This window comes from Antechinus flavipes, chromosome 3 (genome assembly GCF_016432865.1).
Source record: "Antechinus flavipes isolate AdamAnt ecotype Samford, QLD, Australia chromosome 3, AdamAnt_v2, whole genome shotgun sequence".
Lineage (NCBI taxonomy): Eukaryota > Metazoa > Chordata > Mammalia > Dasyuromorphia > Dasyuridae > Antechinus > Antechinus flavipes.
In genome coordinates, this window is record NC_067400.1 from 604,578,210 (window position 1) to 604,594,462 (window position 16,253).

Genomic DNA, 16,253 nt, shown 5'->3' on the forward strand with positions numbered 1-16,253 from the left:
TGCCGGAGAAACTGAGGCAGGAGAGAGATTAGAGAGTTTTTAATATTTTATTAATGGGAGAGTAAGATTGACTGGACAGGACTGTCGTCTCAGATTATCCAGTCAGACAGAGATAAGTCTACTGGGACCAAGGAATCCATATTGGTCCCAGGGCTGGAGGAGTCCGGCATACAACTGCCAGCCGCCATACTCCAGCAATGAATGGAGGAACCCCAACTTCTTAAATACCTTTTTGGAGACAAAGAAGAGAAAGGGAGGGAAAGTTTTTATCAGGGAGGGGAAGCCATAAAACCTAAAAATTCCAGAGACAAAGAAGTAAAGATATCATGGGTTAATCTTGGAATATTCTAAAGGAATATTGTAAATCCATAAAAGAATCAGGAGATCTACTCTTTTATCTTGCTAATTTATAACCCGAGAGCGAATAATCCTTAGTTTTACTGGGTCAGAGACAGAACAGTTAAGGAAACTGAGACAGGGAAACTGAGTCAGGACAGTTAAAGAGAACTGTGGCATAACAATATGTTGGATTATTTGCCTCTAGGGGAAGGGATGGGGGAAGAGAAAGAGAACAAATTTTGGAACACAAGGTTTTGCAAGGGTGAATGTTGAAAATTATCTATATATATTGAAAGTAAAAAGCTTTAATAAAAAAACAAAACAAAAAAGAAAAATAGGTTTAGAGATAATGAGGCATAAGAAGCAATAAAGTGATTGGAGGTTATAATCACTTAAAGGAATTGCAAAGTTCTTAATTGTGGAATCATACTCTTGAGGGTGATGCTAAGAACAGGTTTTTCTGACTGGGCCTCTATTAGACTGAAGTAAGGTAGAACAATGGATCATTCATGGGAGCTGAAGAGATTGAGGAACTAGGAGGCCAAGGAACTTGAGGAAAAATAAATATGCACATTGAAGTCAGCATAAGTGTAGACAGGAGAGGGACTGAATTCCCTTTATGAGACAAGCGAATGACCTGGAGGACAGAACCTCAGCATTTTATCACCCCTGATTTGGAATTGGGTGATAGATTTAGATAGAATGAACACCAGAAGAAAAGAGATTTTTGAAGGATAGGAGCAAGAAAAGAATGATAAAGTGACATTGGATAGCAAATGGGATCCTGACTCTCCCTCGTGTGTCTGAGCTCTGTGACAGCCAGAAGATAAATGGAACATGAAAAAAAGAAAGTCTAAAATAAAGACATATGTTAATTGTGGAACAGGGAGTATAGGGAGCACAAAGGAAGATTTGGGAAAGGCTAAGAGGAGAGAGAGAGATAGAAGTAGAGAAAAGAGAATGGTAAATGGGGGCTGGGGAAGGATCTTATTTACTTCCATGTGCAATGAGGTTCAGTATCACAGAATCTGAGCGTGTAATTCTTACAGGGGTCCTCAAACTACGGCCTGAGGGCCAGATACAGCAGCTGAGGACGATTATCCCCCTCACCCAGGGCTATGAAGTTTCTTTATTTAAAGGCCCACAAAACAAAGGTTTTGTTTTTACTCTAGTCCGGCCCTCCAGCAGTCTGAGGGACAGTGAACTGGCCCCCTATTTAAAAAGTTTGAGGACCCCTGTGGGGGTGTAATGGGTGATGGATTTGGAGTTGAAAAACCTGGACTGGAATTCCTGATGTGATGCTAACTGTGTGGTCTTGTGCAAATCACTTAATTTCTCTGGGCATCAGTCCCCTTTCAATGTAAAAATGAAAATGGATCAACTGGACTCCAATATTCCCTCAATCAGCTCTGAAATCCTACAATTCTGTTATTAAATCTTTACACGCACAATCTTAATGGGCTTCTATCACTCCTGTGACCCAACCATCTTTATGCTTAGTACATTGCACTCCCCTCATATTTGGTCCCTCTGCTTCAAGTCTCTCCCTACTTCCATCTGATGCACTCAGCTGTCAAACTGATCTTCCTATAGCACAAGGCTGAGCATGTCACTGCCAGTGCTCCCTATGACCTCCAAGACCAAACATAAAATCTTTTCTTTGAAAGCCTTTTCAGTCTTCTTACACCTTTCTCCCTCCCTCTATCTTCTGACTCTGGGCATTTTCATTGGTTATTTCCATACCATAAATTCTCTCCTACCTCATCTCTATGCCATAGTTTTCCTGGCTTCCTCAAGACCCATCTAAAACTTCTTCAAGAAATCTTTCTCAATCTTCCATCATGTTAATACTAATTATCTTGCATTTCTCCTGTATGCATTTTGTTTGTTTTTGCATATTTTGTTGCCTCCCCCATTCAAATATGAGATCCTTGAGATCAGAGACGGCCTGTTGTCTGTTTTTGTGTTTTGAAGCACTTAGCTCAGTGCTTGGCACATAGTGGGTGCTTAATCAATGTTCCTTGATTGACAGGCTCACTGCTTCTCACAATCATCTGGTTTTGCTTGCAGTGTAGCATACAAGGAGTTCCAGGAAGCCCCCCTCTCTCTTCCCCATCCCCATGCCCATATCTCCCCCATGTGTAAGGAAGGTGCTAGGGAAGACAAAATAACTTTTACCCTGACTTGGGAAGTCTCCAGAAGCACCCGGAACTGCTGCTCTGAAAGCTGCATTTCCTCATAACGGCTCTGCAGTTCCTCATAGAGCTTCTCCTGACGTTTCATTTGGTTCTCATTTGAATTCACCTGAGCCTGAAGCTTATTGATCTTGTTGTCGTACTCCGAGATGACGTCTTCCCTCTTCCTCAGTTCAAATTCCAGCTCAGATACATGCTAGGGGAAGAACTAGGAGATAAAATGGAGGATAGACCAGCTCCCCCCCTCCCCAGTCTAAAGACAAGCTGAGGGAATAAAGTCAAGTCTATATAGCTCAAAATTGATCAGATTCAATGTCCCCATGTGGCTGGCCAGTCCCCACTAGCATTTTCATGTTTTGGCTACCAGCCAAATCCTATTACATAAATTCCAAGAGACTGTTTGTATTCTCATTTTTTTTTTAAATTGTGCCAGAGTTTTGTGATAAGGAATCACCTGGTGGATAAAATGCCAGATTTGGAATCTAGAAGGCCTGGGTTCAAATTTCATCTCTGATACTCATATATGTGTAATATATACTTATATAACATATACATGTATAATACATACATGGAATATATATAAATAATACACATCTATGTATATACCATGATCCTGGGCAAATCACTTAATTGCTTTGTACCTCAATTTCCTCATCTTTAAAATGGGAGTAATGAAACCTGTAATATCTATATCCCAGAACTTTTGTGAGGGCAAATGAAAGATGTACATAAAGCACTTTCCAAGCTATAAAGCACTATAGAAATGTCAGCTACAATAACTTAAAAGAAGTTCACCAATAATTGGTGCTTGGGAATTATTTTGTCATAGAGAGATTTTCATCCTTCAATGATGTTAGTTGTAATAGGATTTGGTCTATAATAAGAATGACAATGTTATCTTTAATCTAACAATACTCGGACCTGTCGGAGGTTAAGATTGTCTTTCTCAATGATGCCCATCATTTCTTCACGTTTTCGTTCTTCTCGGAGGCTAGCAAACTAAAAGACAAGAGAAGGAGGCTGTTCAATGTGGTGGCTATTTCCCTGGCAACCCAAGACCCAGGAGCACGCCTGATGCAGGGCTGAACCCAGTGGAAGCTCGATAGAATAAATAGAAGTAGTTTCATGGACCCCATGATTGAGAGAAATACTGGTCTGGAGGGGACTAGAACCTTGTCTGACATGGCTTGAAGCTGAGTTTTCCTTTCTCGGAGTTCCTTCTGCAGGTTTTCTTTTTCCAGTGTGGTTTTTTGCAGTTGGGATTCCTGGAAATCCACTTGTCTTTGTAAAGACAGGATAGTTCCTGAAAGAGTAAAGGGAAAAAGAGGGGAGAAAAGAAAGAGTAGCCAGAAGGGGAAAAAAAAGAGTAGTAAGGAGAGAACAAGGGAAAGAAAATAAAGAAGAGGATAAGGATGAGAAGGGAAGAGGAATAAAAGAGGAAGGAAAGATGAAAAGGAAAGCAGAAACAGGGAAAAGAGGAAGAGAGAGTAGAAGAAGAAAAAAGAGAAGAGAAGGGGGAAATGAATAGAGGGACAGAAAGAAGAAAAAAGAGAATAAGAAAAAAGATAAGGAGGGAAAAAGAAGAAGAGATTTGGGAGGGAAATGAGAGAGAGAAGAAAGAGCAACTGACAATAGGAAAAGAATAGAAGAAAGGGAGAAAATAAGAAAAAAAGGAAGAGGACAAAAGGGAGAAGGAAGAGAAGAAATGAAAAGAGAGAAGAGGGAGAAAAAGAGAAAGGAGAGGGAAAGAAAAAAGAAGAAAGAGAAAAAAGAACAAAAATAAAAAATTGAAGAAGGAAAATGGTTAGAAAGAAAAGGAAAGAGAAAAAAAAGGAGCAAGCAAGAGACAATGGAGAGGAAAAGAGGGAAAGGGAAGAGAAAAAAAGAAGACAATAAAAGGAAAAAAGGAGGAAGAGAAAAAGCATTAGGAGAGAATGGAAAGAGAAAAGAAAGATTAACAGGAGGAAGAAAATGGAGAGGAGGAAGAAGAAAGAAAAAGAAAAATGAGAAAGAATAGTGAAAAATAAAAAAGAGGGGCAAGGAGACGAGGAAAAGAGAAAGAAGGAAAAGAGGAAGAGGTAAGAGGAAAAAGTAAAAAGGAAGGGAGAAAAAGAGAAAGGAGAAGGAAAGGAAAAAATAGGACAAGAAAGAAAGAAAATGAGAAAAGAAGAGAAAATGAGGATTAGTAGGGAGAGGAGAAAGAGAAGAAAAATTAGCAAGAAGGAGAGAATGAAAAGGAGGAAGAAGGAGATGAGAACAAAGAGAAAAAAATTGTGAGAAAGAGAAAATGAAAAGAAAAGAAAAAAGGAAAAGAAAGATTACCGAGGAGAAAATAGAGAAAAAGAAAAAAGCAGAATAAAGAAGAAGAGGGAGAAAAAGAGAAGGAAAATCAAAGAAAAAGAGGAAGAGAAAAAGACAAGGAAAAAAAAAAGAAAAAACAAAAGACAGAGAGAGAGGAAGAGAAGAAGAACAGAAGGAGGAAGAAGAAAGGCAAGGAGCAGAAAGGTTCATTGTCTGCTCTCCAAGACCCCAATGCCAGCTGGCCTGCCCTTGCCCAACAAGATTCCATACTTCCGAGCTGGGACCAGTTTCTTTTCTCTCTCTTCATATCACTTCTCCATAGCTATTTTCCTTTAGGAAGTCCTGAACAAATTCTAGACGTGTCTCTTGGAAAGCAAACCCAACCGTTGGTATGCTCATCCTTCCTCCCTTCCTCCCCGCTTCTACACACATTTGCCAGTTGCTTCCATTCTCCTGGCTCTGTGAGCAAGAGGGTGTCCAGAAAGTGACTGGAAGCCCCCCCTTCACCCTCTGTACCCCACCTCCCAGAACACTCAGAGGGAATCTCTTGCCCATTTAGGCTCAGCAACACAACACGGCTTCGTACCTGCGATGATTGAATATTCATTTCTTGTGAGTTCCAGCTCAGCTTGGAGCTCTTCATTGACCTGCTCATACTCATTGATCTTGGCCATGAGCACTTCCTCTAATTCCCTGTCTATATAGTCGATTACTTCTGCTTCCTCTTCTGAGATTTTCTCCTCTTCTTCGGCAATTTTGATTTCTGCTTCGACGCTGCCTTCATCAGGGAAATGAGGTGACTTTCGAACTTTTTCTGCAATCACAGAATCCTGGAAAAAAAGATGTGGGGACAGAGAAAGGGAGAACTAGTATAAGAGTTTCAGCTGTCATTATTTCTTCATGTTTTTGATCCTCTTGGAGGCCAAAGAGTTGGGAATGACTTTGCCATAGAGTATCACACAGAATTTTAGGAGTGGAAAGGGGTCTCAAAATCAATTGAGTGTCTCCCTTCCTCTTTTCCCTGTTTCTGCTTTCCTTTTCATCTTTCCTTCCTCTTTTATCCCTCTTCCCTTGTCTCATCTTTATCCTCTTCTTTATTTTCTTTCCCTTGTTCTCTCCTTACTACTCTTTTTTTTTCTCCTTCTAGCTACTCTTTCTTTTCTCCCCTCTTTTCCCTTTACTCTTTCAGGAACTATCCTGTCTTTATAAAGACAAGTGGATTTCCAGGAAACCCAACTGCAAAAACCCACACAAGAATTCTCTCCTAATGGCATCTCTGATGGGCAATCATTTCCATCTTGAAATAGGAATACCTTTCAAATCAACCCATTCCTATTTGGGAATCTTTTATTGTGAGAAAGTTTTTCCAGACTCCCACAATTAAATTAGCCTTTTTTTCAAGTCCCACACTTTCCTAGTTCCCTTCTCTGATGTCAAGTCAAACAACAGTAATCATTCTTTTACAAGACAGTCCTTCAAAAATTTGAAGATGGCTATCAGGTCCCATCCTCAATCTTCATGTCTCTAAGCTAAACATCCCCTGTTCCTTTTATCAAGCCTTCTATGGTCTGAACTTGAGAAATTTCCCTGAGTTGACTATTTCTAGATGTTTTCCATCTTGTCCAGGTTTTCCAAAAATATGGTGTCCAAAGCAAATGTAATAACACTTCATTTTGTTTTGCCCTATAATTTAGCATCCATTTCTTAAGCACTTATTATGTGTCTGTACCTCTATAAGTATTATTTTATCTCATTATTTTTTTCTTGGTGTCAGTGAGATCCATGAAAGAGAGGCAACATGTTTTATAAACTCAAACAGAACCAAGCTCAGCCATGTCTAAGCATGAAAGAAATGTTGGATAAATGTTTGTGGACGGATTAGATGGATGGATGAACTGAATGAGGACTCTGTCAGTGAGGTAGAAATCTTTTGTGACTCTATTGTGAAGCCTTAGGAAGGAGGAAGCTGATTTTTATTCAGATTACAATGGCTCAGAACATATATACTCAGGCCGTATACTTGCCACTCTAAATACTCAGAATAGAATGGTTTTAATAAGACCTCCTGTGGATTGAGCTGACCTAAGCATGAAATGCTTTAGAGAGCTCCTTATGAGGTGTAATTCTTTTTATTGTTTCAGGGAAAAAAAAATGTTACAAATAGAAGTCTAGGAAACTACCACACACACCCCCAGCTCCCAAAGAGTGACAATATAATAATAATAAATAATATTTTAATTATATATTATGCATAATATATTATTATGAATTATAAATAATAAATAAAAATAAAAAATAACAATAACATTTCTATGTTATTGCAAAGTATTTTCCAGGCATTATCTCACTTGAATTTCTTGACAACACTTGGCAGTAGGCGTAAAAAAATAATTTCTTAATGAGCATAGTAACATGCATATTCTTTTTGGAAGATGGTGCTACAGACCCAACCCCAGAAAGACGTGCTTTATCAGCTGTGTTTTTCCCTTCTCTCTTGTCCAGGTTGGGTTTACTGAGCCCATCCACGCTTCCAAGACACAAATCTATATGATTTGTGGCCAGAAACAAAGAGGCAGCCTACAGCAATGAAAAATCATAGAGATGACATGGGAGGCTGCTCAGCAGAAAAAAAACCTGAGTTCAAGTCCAGCCTTAGACACTTACAAGCCCTAAGTGGAAAAAAATCCCTGAACCTCTTTTTTTGCCTCAGTTTCCTCATCTGTAAAATGGTAACAATACAATAATATCTAGATTAATATTTGGCACCCCAGCAAAAAACCCCATTCACTCGCCATCGTCTTGCCCCATCTCACCTCTTGTGTAGATTTTTGTGTATCTTCTTCTTCTCTTGTAAAACTCTCTGAGACACTGACTTGATTTAATTCACCGGATAGAAGGCTTGGTAAGGATTCTATACACATTTTAGAACCTCCCTCCTTTGACTCTTCCGGGAAGCTTCTTTGTTGCATTTTCTCCCCTCTGTGAGTTTTAGCTTCCTTTCTTGGCTTGGTCTCTGGAGCCATCTCAGTATCTTCTTGTGGCTATGGAATGAAGTCAGTTGGGTTCAAAGTGAAAAGTGGGTAAGGGTGACAGGCAGATGATTTTTCTCCAAGGCAGAACCTCTTCGTTCTTTTCTGTGTCCTGGTTCTCCTTGGAAATCTAGTAAAAACTAAGGACACTGTCTCAGGAAAAAAAATTTTTTTTTTAATGTAGAAAATAAAATAGGTAAGATTATGATTATATTGAAATCTAATTATGGAAAAATATTTTTTAAAAGTTCGTGGATCCCAGTTTAAGAACTTCAGGAGTAGGGGGACTCATACAGGGGTCAGTCTTAACCTACATCGTAAACTTTTCAGCTCCTATCCCGGCTCACACTCCAGAAAGATGTGCTTCCAAATAAGTGTCAGAAAGCCCAGGTTGGAGAAATGACATACAAATGAGGCAGGCCCAGCATGGGGGGCAGGCCCCTGGGGTCCTCTCATCCTATCTGTCACAGCAAGGGGCCCTGTGGTAATGAGCATACTCATTTGGTGAACTAAGGGGGACTCACACTGGACTTGCTTATTTTTGCATGTTATTACCCAGAATGTCTTGACATTTCGCACCTATCAGTCCCAATGGTGGGCAAGGAAATTAAACACATTTCAGGTGTTGCTTCTTGGCTGCCCCATAGATTGATGGAAAACATGGTTTTGAGCTATTCCTCATTTGCCTGGGGTCTACCCTGAATGTAAGACTTAAAAGTCCATGAGTAGAAAGGAGATCATGTTGAAGAAATCGCAAATATCTATGAGTCAATCTCATCTGCTTCAGAAGCAACAAGGTATGGGGTAAAAAGGGCTGGTCTAAAGGGATCCTTTTCTAGTCTTGGGATTGGACTTCAGCACAATGCTTTCCTTTGGTATCCTCCCACTCTGACCTGTGATTCTAATTCTATTTTTCCAAGGAGATAGATGAAGGTCTGGGAGATATTTTGCGAACCAGTATATTGGGTAATGAAAGCTGATTTAGAAGATAATGGGATGTTATACACATTTCAGAAATTACCTAATTCAATCCCTTCATTTTACAAAGGCAAAAAGAAGGGATTTATCCTTAAAGCCTCCAACCCTACAATCTATCTGTCTTGAGTCCAACCTTCTACCTATCATATTGCCTCCTACCTCTTCTACTGATTTTGTCCTACATCACAAACTTTTCAGCTCCTATCTTGGCATTCATGTACTCATAGGTTAATAGGATTTTAAAGTGAGAAGAAAATTAAATCACTAGTATTAAAAATGAAAAAGGTTAGTATTATCACTAACCAAGATGAAATCAAAACAATTATGAGGAGCTATTTGCCCAATTATGTACTAATTTAAAAATTTAAGTGAAATGGAAGAATATTTAGAAAAAATAAACTGCCTAGATTAGCAGAAGAGGAAATAGAATATCTAAATAGACTTACTTTAGAAAAAAAGAAATTGAACAAGCCATAAATTATCTTCCTAAAGAAAAATAAAAGCAATAGCACCAGACAGATTTATAAGTGATTTCTATCAAACATTTGGAGACCAACTAATTCTAAAATTAAATAAATTATTTGGAATGATAAGTAAAGAAGGGGTCCTATCAAACGCCTTTTATAAAACAAATATAATACCGATACTCAAACCAGAAAGAATAAAAACAAAGAAAATTATAGAATGATTTCATTAATGGACATGGAAATGAACATGTTTCCAAAATTTCTAAATAAAGACTAGATTGCAACAATATATTGCAAAGATTATATACATTACGGCCATTAATGTTCATGTTAATTTCCACAAGAGAAAATGCAACCATTGGAAGGATTTGTAATATTTCAGAATGGACAATTATGGGAAATCGCAAAGGGTAGATTACAACCCTTTTAGAAGTTAGAAGACAGATATCAAGGCAATTGCTTGAAGTGAAGAGATGGTAGAGGACCTTCCACATTGTCATGATGCTACTAAGAAGGCAGCCCAGGGTTTGAACCCAGGACTTTCTCTACCCACATCATGCCATGTTGTCCCTCATTAGGGCTCATAATAGCACTCAAGGCTTACAAAGTGCTTGACTCACCGCAACTCCAAATTTGGGGGTGCGGTTGCTCTCTGAGGGCAGACACGGTCTTTTGCCTCTTTTTGTGTCTCTGGCACTCAGCACAGTGCCTAGCACATAGTAGGTACTTAATAGCTAGTTATTAATTGATTGATAAGAGGTTAAGGGGAGTCAGGAGCTTTCCTGTGAGGTCTCAGCAAGAAAAATCTCTTCAGTCAAGATAGTTAACTGAGAATCCTCAGAAATTAAGTGACTTGCTTAGATGACAAAAGATAAGGGCCAAGATAACATGAATAGGGTGAGAGGGAGGCTGTAACTGCTTATCACCTACCTCTAAGTCTTCCTTTTGTTCCAGGTCATCATAGATGTCTTTGATCTCACCTGAGGGCTAAGAGAAGCAAAAAGGGAGAAAGGGTCAGCTTCAGAAGGTCAAGAGGGGCTGTGGAGTCCTTAACACAAAGAAAAAGCTATTTGCTGCAAAGATCATGCAGCCCTGCGATTTTTTCTCCCCTCCCCTCCCAGTATGGGCCATCCTCCTCCTGGCAGCTGCTCACCTCTTTCTTGAGGTGAATATCTATTTTCTGGGCTTCACTCAGGATTTGCAGCTGTTTCTGTAGTTCCTTCACCTCCTTTTTAAGCTGGGAAAGTTCATCGTCCTTCTTCAGGCAAGCATCCTCCAAGGCTGTAAGCCGACTGATCTCATCTTTCATCATGAGCAAGTGCCGATCCTGGGAAGAGAATCGGGCTGTCCTTGGTGAATGGTACTTTTCACAAAATCCCCCAAAAGGACCTCAGTGGCCACTGAACACCTTCACACCGGGGCAGACACAACCAACTCCACAGCAAACTTGCTGCCATGGGGTCATCCAGCCTCTCCTGAAAGTCCTTCAAGGAGGGGACATCCAACACCTCTCAAATAGATCCTTGTACTTGGGACAGCTCTTACTGTGTGAAGTTCATTCCTGACAGCATTACAGCTTCGGTTCATTGGTCCAAACAGAGCAAAGCCCAGTCTCTTTTGAGCTTGAGTACCATTTTTCTAACTGCCATCAAATGGCCTCCATAACTATAGCACTTTACAGTTTGCAGTGATAATGGCTCCTGTATTTATATCCCGTTAGAGTTTTACACCGATCTTTCCTCCCCAGGGCCCTGGGGTATAAGCCCTGCTCCATGCAGAATACTCCATGAAAATCAGGGCTCTGAACTGGCTCACCTTCTCCTGAATCACAGTAGCATACCAAGGCATCTTCCGGGTTTGGGAGCTCTTCATCACGGTCTCCAAACTGGGGCTTTCCTCGCTTTGTCTGGGGGCTTGGAATTCGTAGGCACTCTTGCTATATGGCAGTTTCCTCTCTAAAAAATAAAAAAAGAGAGAGTTATTCCTATTTTGTCCAAATGATTAAAGTTTTTTTAAGACACCAGATCCTATAAAGTACTGCCCCTTTTTGCATGGGGAATATTCTGGAGGTTGGACGGAGTGCAAGAGGAAAACAAATCTATATTTGTATAAGGAGTATTAATTTTTAGAAAATCAGCTTGAAAAAATATTCTCTAAGATAAGAGAAATTGCCCCTCTGATGAAGGTAATGAGAGGATCCGTTCTAAGGCAAAAGCAATGGGGGAGATAAGGTTGCTACAGAGTTTTGTATTCCATCAGTTTATTTGCATGGAACTGTTTTCAGTTTTAAAGGTTAGAAAACTGAGAAACTAGAATTAAAAAAAACCAAAACACAGACATCTCTTTGGGAACTGTGGGAAAATTATACAGGTATAGGAATGGTTGCACACTTCTCATCACATTAATGAGGGTCACTACTGATGAAGGGGCTGTGTATACAGCATTAGGCTGGAGTTTGTAATAATCTCTTTTGTGTTTCCCCTTCGGCAATTTGGTGAAGTTTATGAGCCACTTTATATAGACCGAGAGAAAGAGAAAGTACCACAAACCCCAGAACAGATCTGAAGAAGTTGGCATTTCTCTTGCTTATGGAAACTGCTTATCATTTAAAGAATGTAACACTTTTCAGTATCCTACCAGGGTGCCTGGGTAATGAATGAGTTTCTCACTGTTTCAGTGGCCCAAGAATATCAAAGAAATGGTTTTGCTCAGCAGGAGAGTCAGAAGGGACAGCTAGCAGAGAAATGATTTAGCCCGGCCAGTGATATGTGTTGCAGACTATTCTCTAAAGAGACCCAATAATAATAAAGAATATCTAACATTTATATAGTACTTACCATGTGCAAGTACTGTGCCAAATAATTTACAATTATAATCTCATTTGATTCTCAACAAATCTTGAAGGTAGATGTTATCATTATCCCCATTTTATCATCCCCATTATTCCTCATTTAACAAACGAGGAAACTGAGGCAGATAGAAATTAAGTCCCTTTAATGCTGTAAAAAATTACCCTGGCATGGGTTCTGTCAATAAAAAGTTATTATAAAATAAAATTTAAAAAAAATTAAGTCCCTTGCCCAGGATTACACAACTTGTGTTTGAGACCATATTTGTGAAATCATGCATGTGTCCATACAGCAATAACATACGTTACACATATAACCAATATGTGAAGAACATTACATAAAAGCACGTATGGCAACGTTATGAACAATTTTAAAAAATCACACATTTTAAAAACAACAATGAATGGCATTAAGCAAAGAAAAATAGAAGTTTTATACAATCACATATTGCATATGTGTGTATATTTATAATAATATATGTATATAAGACATTACAGAATCGTATTGTTTATACAACTATTATACCTAGTATGTCATAAATCTAATCACAAGCTCAATAGTTGTTACCCTTATTAGGAATCTTGAAATTTCTATGATGATTATCAATAGCAAGTAAGAGTCATATATATATATGACACATATATAAAACCAACAAAACACAACAGTAAATGAGAGAAAGAAAAATTCTGTTGAAAATAACTGTATCTGATAGAAAATATGAGAATCTACCTGTCAAGACAAACTCAGGAACTATATGAATACAAAATACATTTCACGTGAATTAAGAGAGTTGGTAAGTAGCTCAGGCTGGTGAGCAGAAGCAGTAGATGTCACCAAGTATCTGGCAGAGTTTGGCTTAGAAACCAGACAAAAATGGGAAACATATTGGAATTATGTTGTCTTCATTTTCCCCCCAAAAGAAAAGCTTATATATATATGCATATATATATATAAAATATAAATTATATATAATATAATATAAAAGGAAATATAAATATAAATAAAATAAATAAATATTTTAAAATAATATAAAATATATAAATATAATATAAATAAATAATATAATATAATATATAATGTATATAAATAAAATATAAATATAATAAAAATTATATATATAAATATAATATATATAAATATATATATAAAGAATTCATCTTTACAGATGATTATTTATATATATATATATATATATATATATATATCCATTTGCAAAGATGAATTCTTCATCAAATGGGGATTTTTCTGTGAGTCTTGGGGACATAAGGCAACAGAGCATGGCTCTGTGTTCTCCCTAGCAACATAAGATGGATGCACAGTATATAGCCCAACATAAATAAATTTACTCTTCTTATAAGTGATTGAATAGCCAGCTGCAAAAAGGGAAGACACAGCTATAGTGTTTGGAGACCTCCTGGCTGAAATAAAGCAATCATTTTTATCACGTCACAGACAGAGCAGAGACTACAAGTAGGTATAGAGAACCGTGCTCCTGAGTGATACACCCAACTAGCACACTTTCCACCTTTTATTCTCTGGAGCAATATTTAGGCATATTCTTCTTATTAGGAAATATATAAAACAGGAATCTTTGTAAGCCAAATTCTCTGGAAATCTTCTTGTTACAGTATCGCCCTAGCTTATTCCAAAATAATACAATATATGTCACATTCACAGATCATTCTTGGATAAGCAAGCTGTACAATCCCCAATATGCACAGAGAACCCTGACCATCCTCCACCAGCTGACAACATCTTCAACTATGGTTTGATCAATGGCCCATACATGACATGTCAGTCTGTTACATCTGTGAGGGAGGAGATGAGCAATGGTTACAGAAAAAAGAATCCAATTAAATTTCAAGTACCTTTTAAGCAAAATCATCTGAAAACTTAGCCAAGCTCACTGAATTGGGAAAGGGATCCCCAGATGCAAACTTGTAGGTATGGAGGACTCTGGATTGTACAGAGGGAGCAAAAGAGAACAATAGAAAAATACCAAGGACAAACCCTGTCATTAGCTGATTCAACCTCTTACCTTTTTGCATTGATTTTAAGATGTCTGAGAATGATGTATCATCTGTCATTTTCCAGTTCTCATAGTTGACATTTTTGAAGTACGTGCCACTGGGAAGGTCAGATATAGAAACCAAACCTGGCCCTGAGAAGTTTTAGAAGATTTCTGATTAATTTCAGTTCGATACCTTTTGATAAAGTGCCTATTCTATATGCTGATTTCTAGTCAGTCAATTAAATAATCAAACAAACATTTATTAAACACCTATGATATGCTGGGTTGTTATAATCTTTAAAACTTAGTTTACTTTCCTGAAAATTTAAATTTAACAAACATTTTAAAACTGATTTTTTTCATTCCTTTGAGCAAACTAGTAATAGATTTTTTTTTAATAGAGAAAACAACTGCATGTATTTCTATATTTCTACATGGGTGTCTCCATAGGTGGAGAGAGAACCATATATTTTTAAGGATCTCACAGTCTACTGGAAGAAAACAACAAGGACTGATAACTACAAAATAAACCTTAACTTCCTTCAAAGGACATTTATAGTGCCACCTTCTACAGGAGGCTTTTCCTGTTCTTCTCCAGTTTTCAGAGCTCTCTCCTTGAAATACAAAAGTGTATACTTTGTATCTATGTAGCTATAGAAAGAAAATAGAAAGTAAACTCCCTGAGGGTAGGGACTCTTGTTTTTATTTTAATTTTTTTTTTTCTTTTTAAGCCCTTAGTGACCCAAATGATTTCTTCCACAAAGCAGCACTGGTGCTCTGGTTTTTCCTCCCTCCCTTCCAATCTCCCTCCCCCTTCTTCCTTCCTTCCATCCTTCCTTCTTTCCTTCCTTGCTTCCTTTCTTTCCTTTCTTCCTTTCCTTCCTTTTCTTTCCTTCTTTCCTTCTTCCCTTCCTCCTTCCCTCTTTCCCTCCCTTCTTCCCTTTGCTTCCTTCTTTCATTTTTCTCCCTTTTTTCTGTCTTCCTTTCAATCTCTTCCTTTTTTCTTTCTCTTCTTTCCTCTCCTTCTTTCCCCTCTCTCTTTCTTTCTCTCTCCTTTTTTCTTCCTTCCTTCCTTCTTTCCTTCCTTCTCCTTCTTCCTTTACTTGCTTCCTTCTTTCCTTTTTTTCCTCCCTTTCTGTCTTCCTTTCACACCCTTTCTTCTTTCCTTTCTTCCCTCTCTCCTCCTTTTCCCTCCTTTCTCTTCCTTTCTTTCTCTCTCCCTTCCTTTTCTGCCTTCCCTCCCACCCTCCTTCCTTTTTTTCCTTCCCTTTCCTTCCATCTTATTTACTCAACTCTGTTTCTGTTGAAAGCAGCTCCTCAAAGGAGCCTACAATCATTCAGTGTACTTAACTCTGACCTCAAAGCTACTCTCAAGAGAAAACAAGGACGATGGCTAGTTTGGCAGAGCTAGACACACATTTCTACCCAGCTGCCTTTAATCACAGCTCTTACCCCACTGTGTTGTTGAAGTTGACCTGTTGCTAAACCTAGGACATTCGGCACGCATGAGAAAGGCCCTTTGCAGCTCCTGCATTAGTGGAAGGTAGCCAGTCCCACAGGTGATGACATTGCTTTCAGTTCCAGTATTGTCCTTTTCAACACTGGTTTTGCTGTAAATGTTGCCAGAGGGACTGTCCTTGCTAATTTCCTCCTGAAAGATGGAATATTTAAGACAGTCATTGAAAGCAAACCATAAAAATCACAGAATCTCAGAGCTGGCAGGGACCCAAAAGCCACCTTGTCCAAACTGTCTCTCTACATCTCTCAATAAATGGTTTTCCAGCCTTCACTTGAAAATCTCCACTGATGGTGAACTTACTACCTTCCCAAGACAACTCATCCCATTTGATGATAATTAGAATTGTTTGTGAAGATTTTTCCTTCGTGAAGTTTAAATATGTCTCTCCTACTGCCATCTTTTACTCATTGCTTCTGAGTTTTGTCTATAATCGAGCCAAAAAAAAAAAATTCCCTCTTTTCCATTAGTCTTTCAAATATTTGAAAACAACTAATCATGTCTTCCCTCAAGTTTTCTCTCCTATTAAACATGCCAAAAATTTCCTTTTGTATGAAGTTCCTATAAG

At 38.3% G+C, this 16,253-nt stretch overlaps 1 protein-coding gene across 5 annotated transcripts in view; it reads right to left on the bottom strand.

Annotated features, from left to right (window-relative positions):
• CCDC27 (coiled-coil domain containing 27) overlaps window positions 1-16,253 on the bottom strand; it is a 42,141-nt gene that overhangs the window by 7,265 nt on the left and 18,623 nt on the right. For 2 of the 5 annotated variants that reach the window (XM_051988734.1, XM_051988731.1), the window contains 10 exons: window positions 15,622-15,820; window positions 14,197-14,319; window positions 11,125-11,264; window positions 10,463-10,636; window positions 10,240-10,296; window positions 7,649-7,876; window positions 5,549-5,665; window positions 3,707-4,159; window positions 3,456-3,533; window positions 2,518-2,730 (listed from right to left, as the gene is read on the bottom strand). In XM_051988734.1, the coding sequence (XP_051844694.1) occupies window positions 2,518-2,730; window positions 3,456-3,533; window positions 3,707-4,159; window positions 5,549-5,665; window positions 7,649-7,876; window positions 10,240-10,296; window positions 10,463-10,636; window positions 11,125-11,264; window positions 14,197-14,319; window positions 15,622-15,703 (1,665 nt within the window). In that variant the 5' untranslated portion in view covers window positions 15,704-15,820. Of the gene's footprint in view, window positions 1-2,517; window positions 2,743-3,455; window positions 3,534-3,706; window positions 4,160-5,421; window positions 5,666-7,648; window positions 7,877-10,239; window positions 10,297-10,462; window positions 10,637-11,124; window positions 11,265-14,196; window positions 14,320-15,621; window positions 15,821-16,253 lie in introns of those variants that run through there. The other 3 variants (XM_051988733.1, XM_051988735.1, XR_007952316.1) reach the window with 3 other exon arrangements.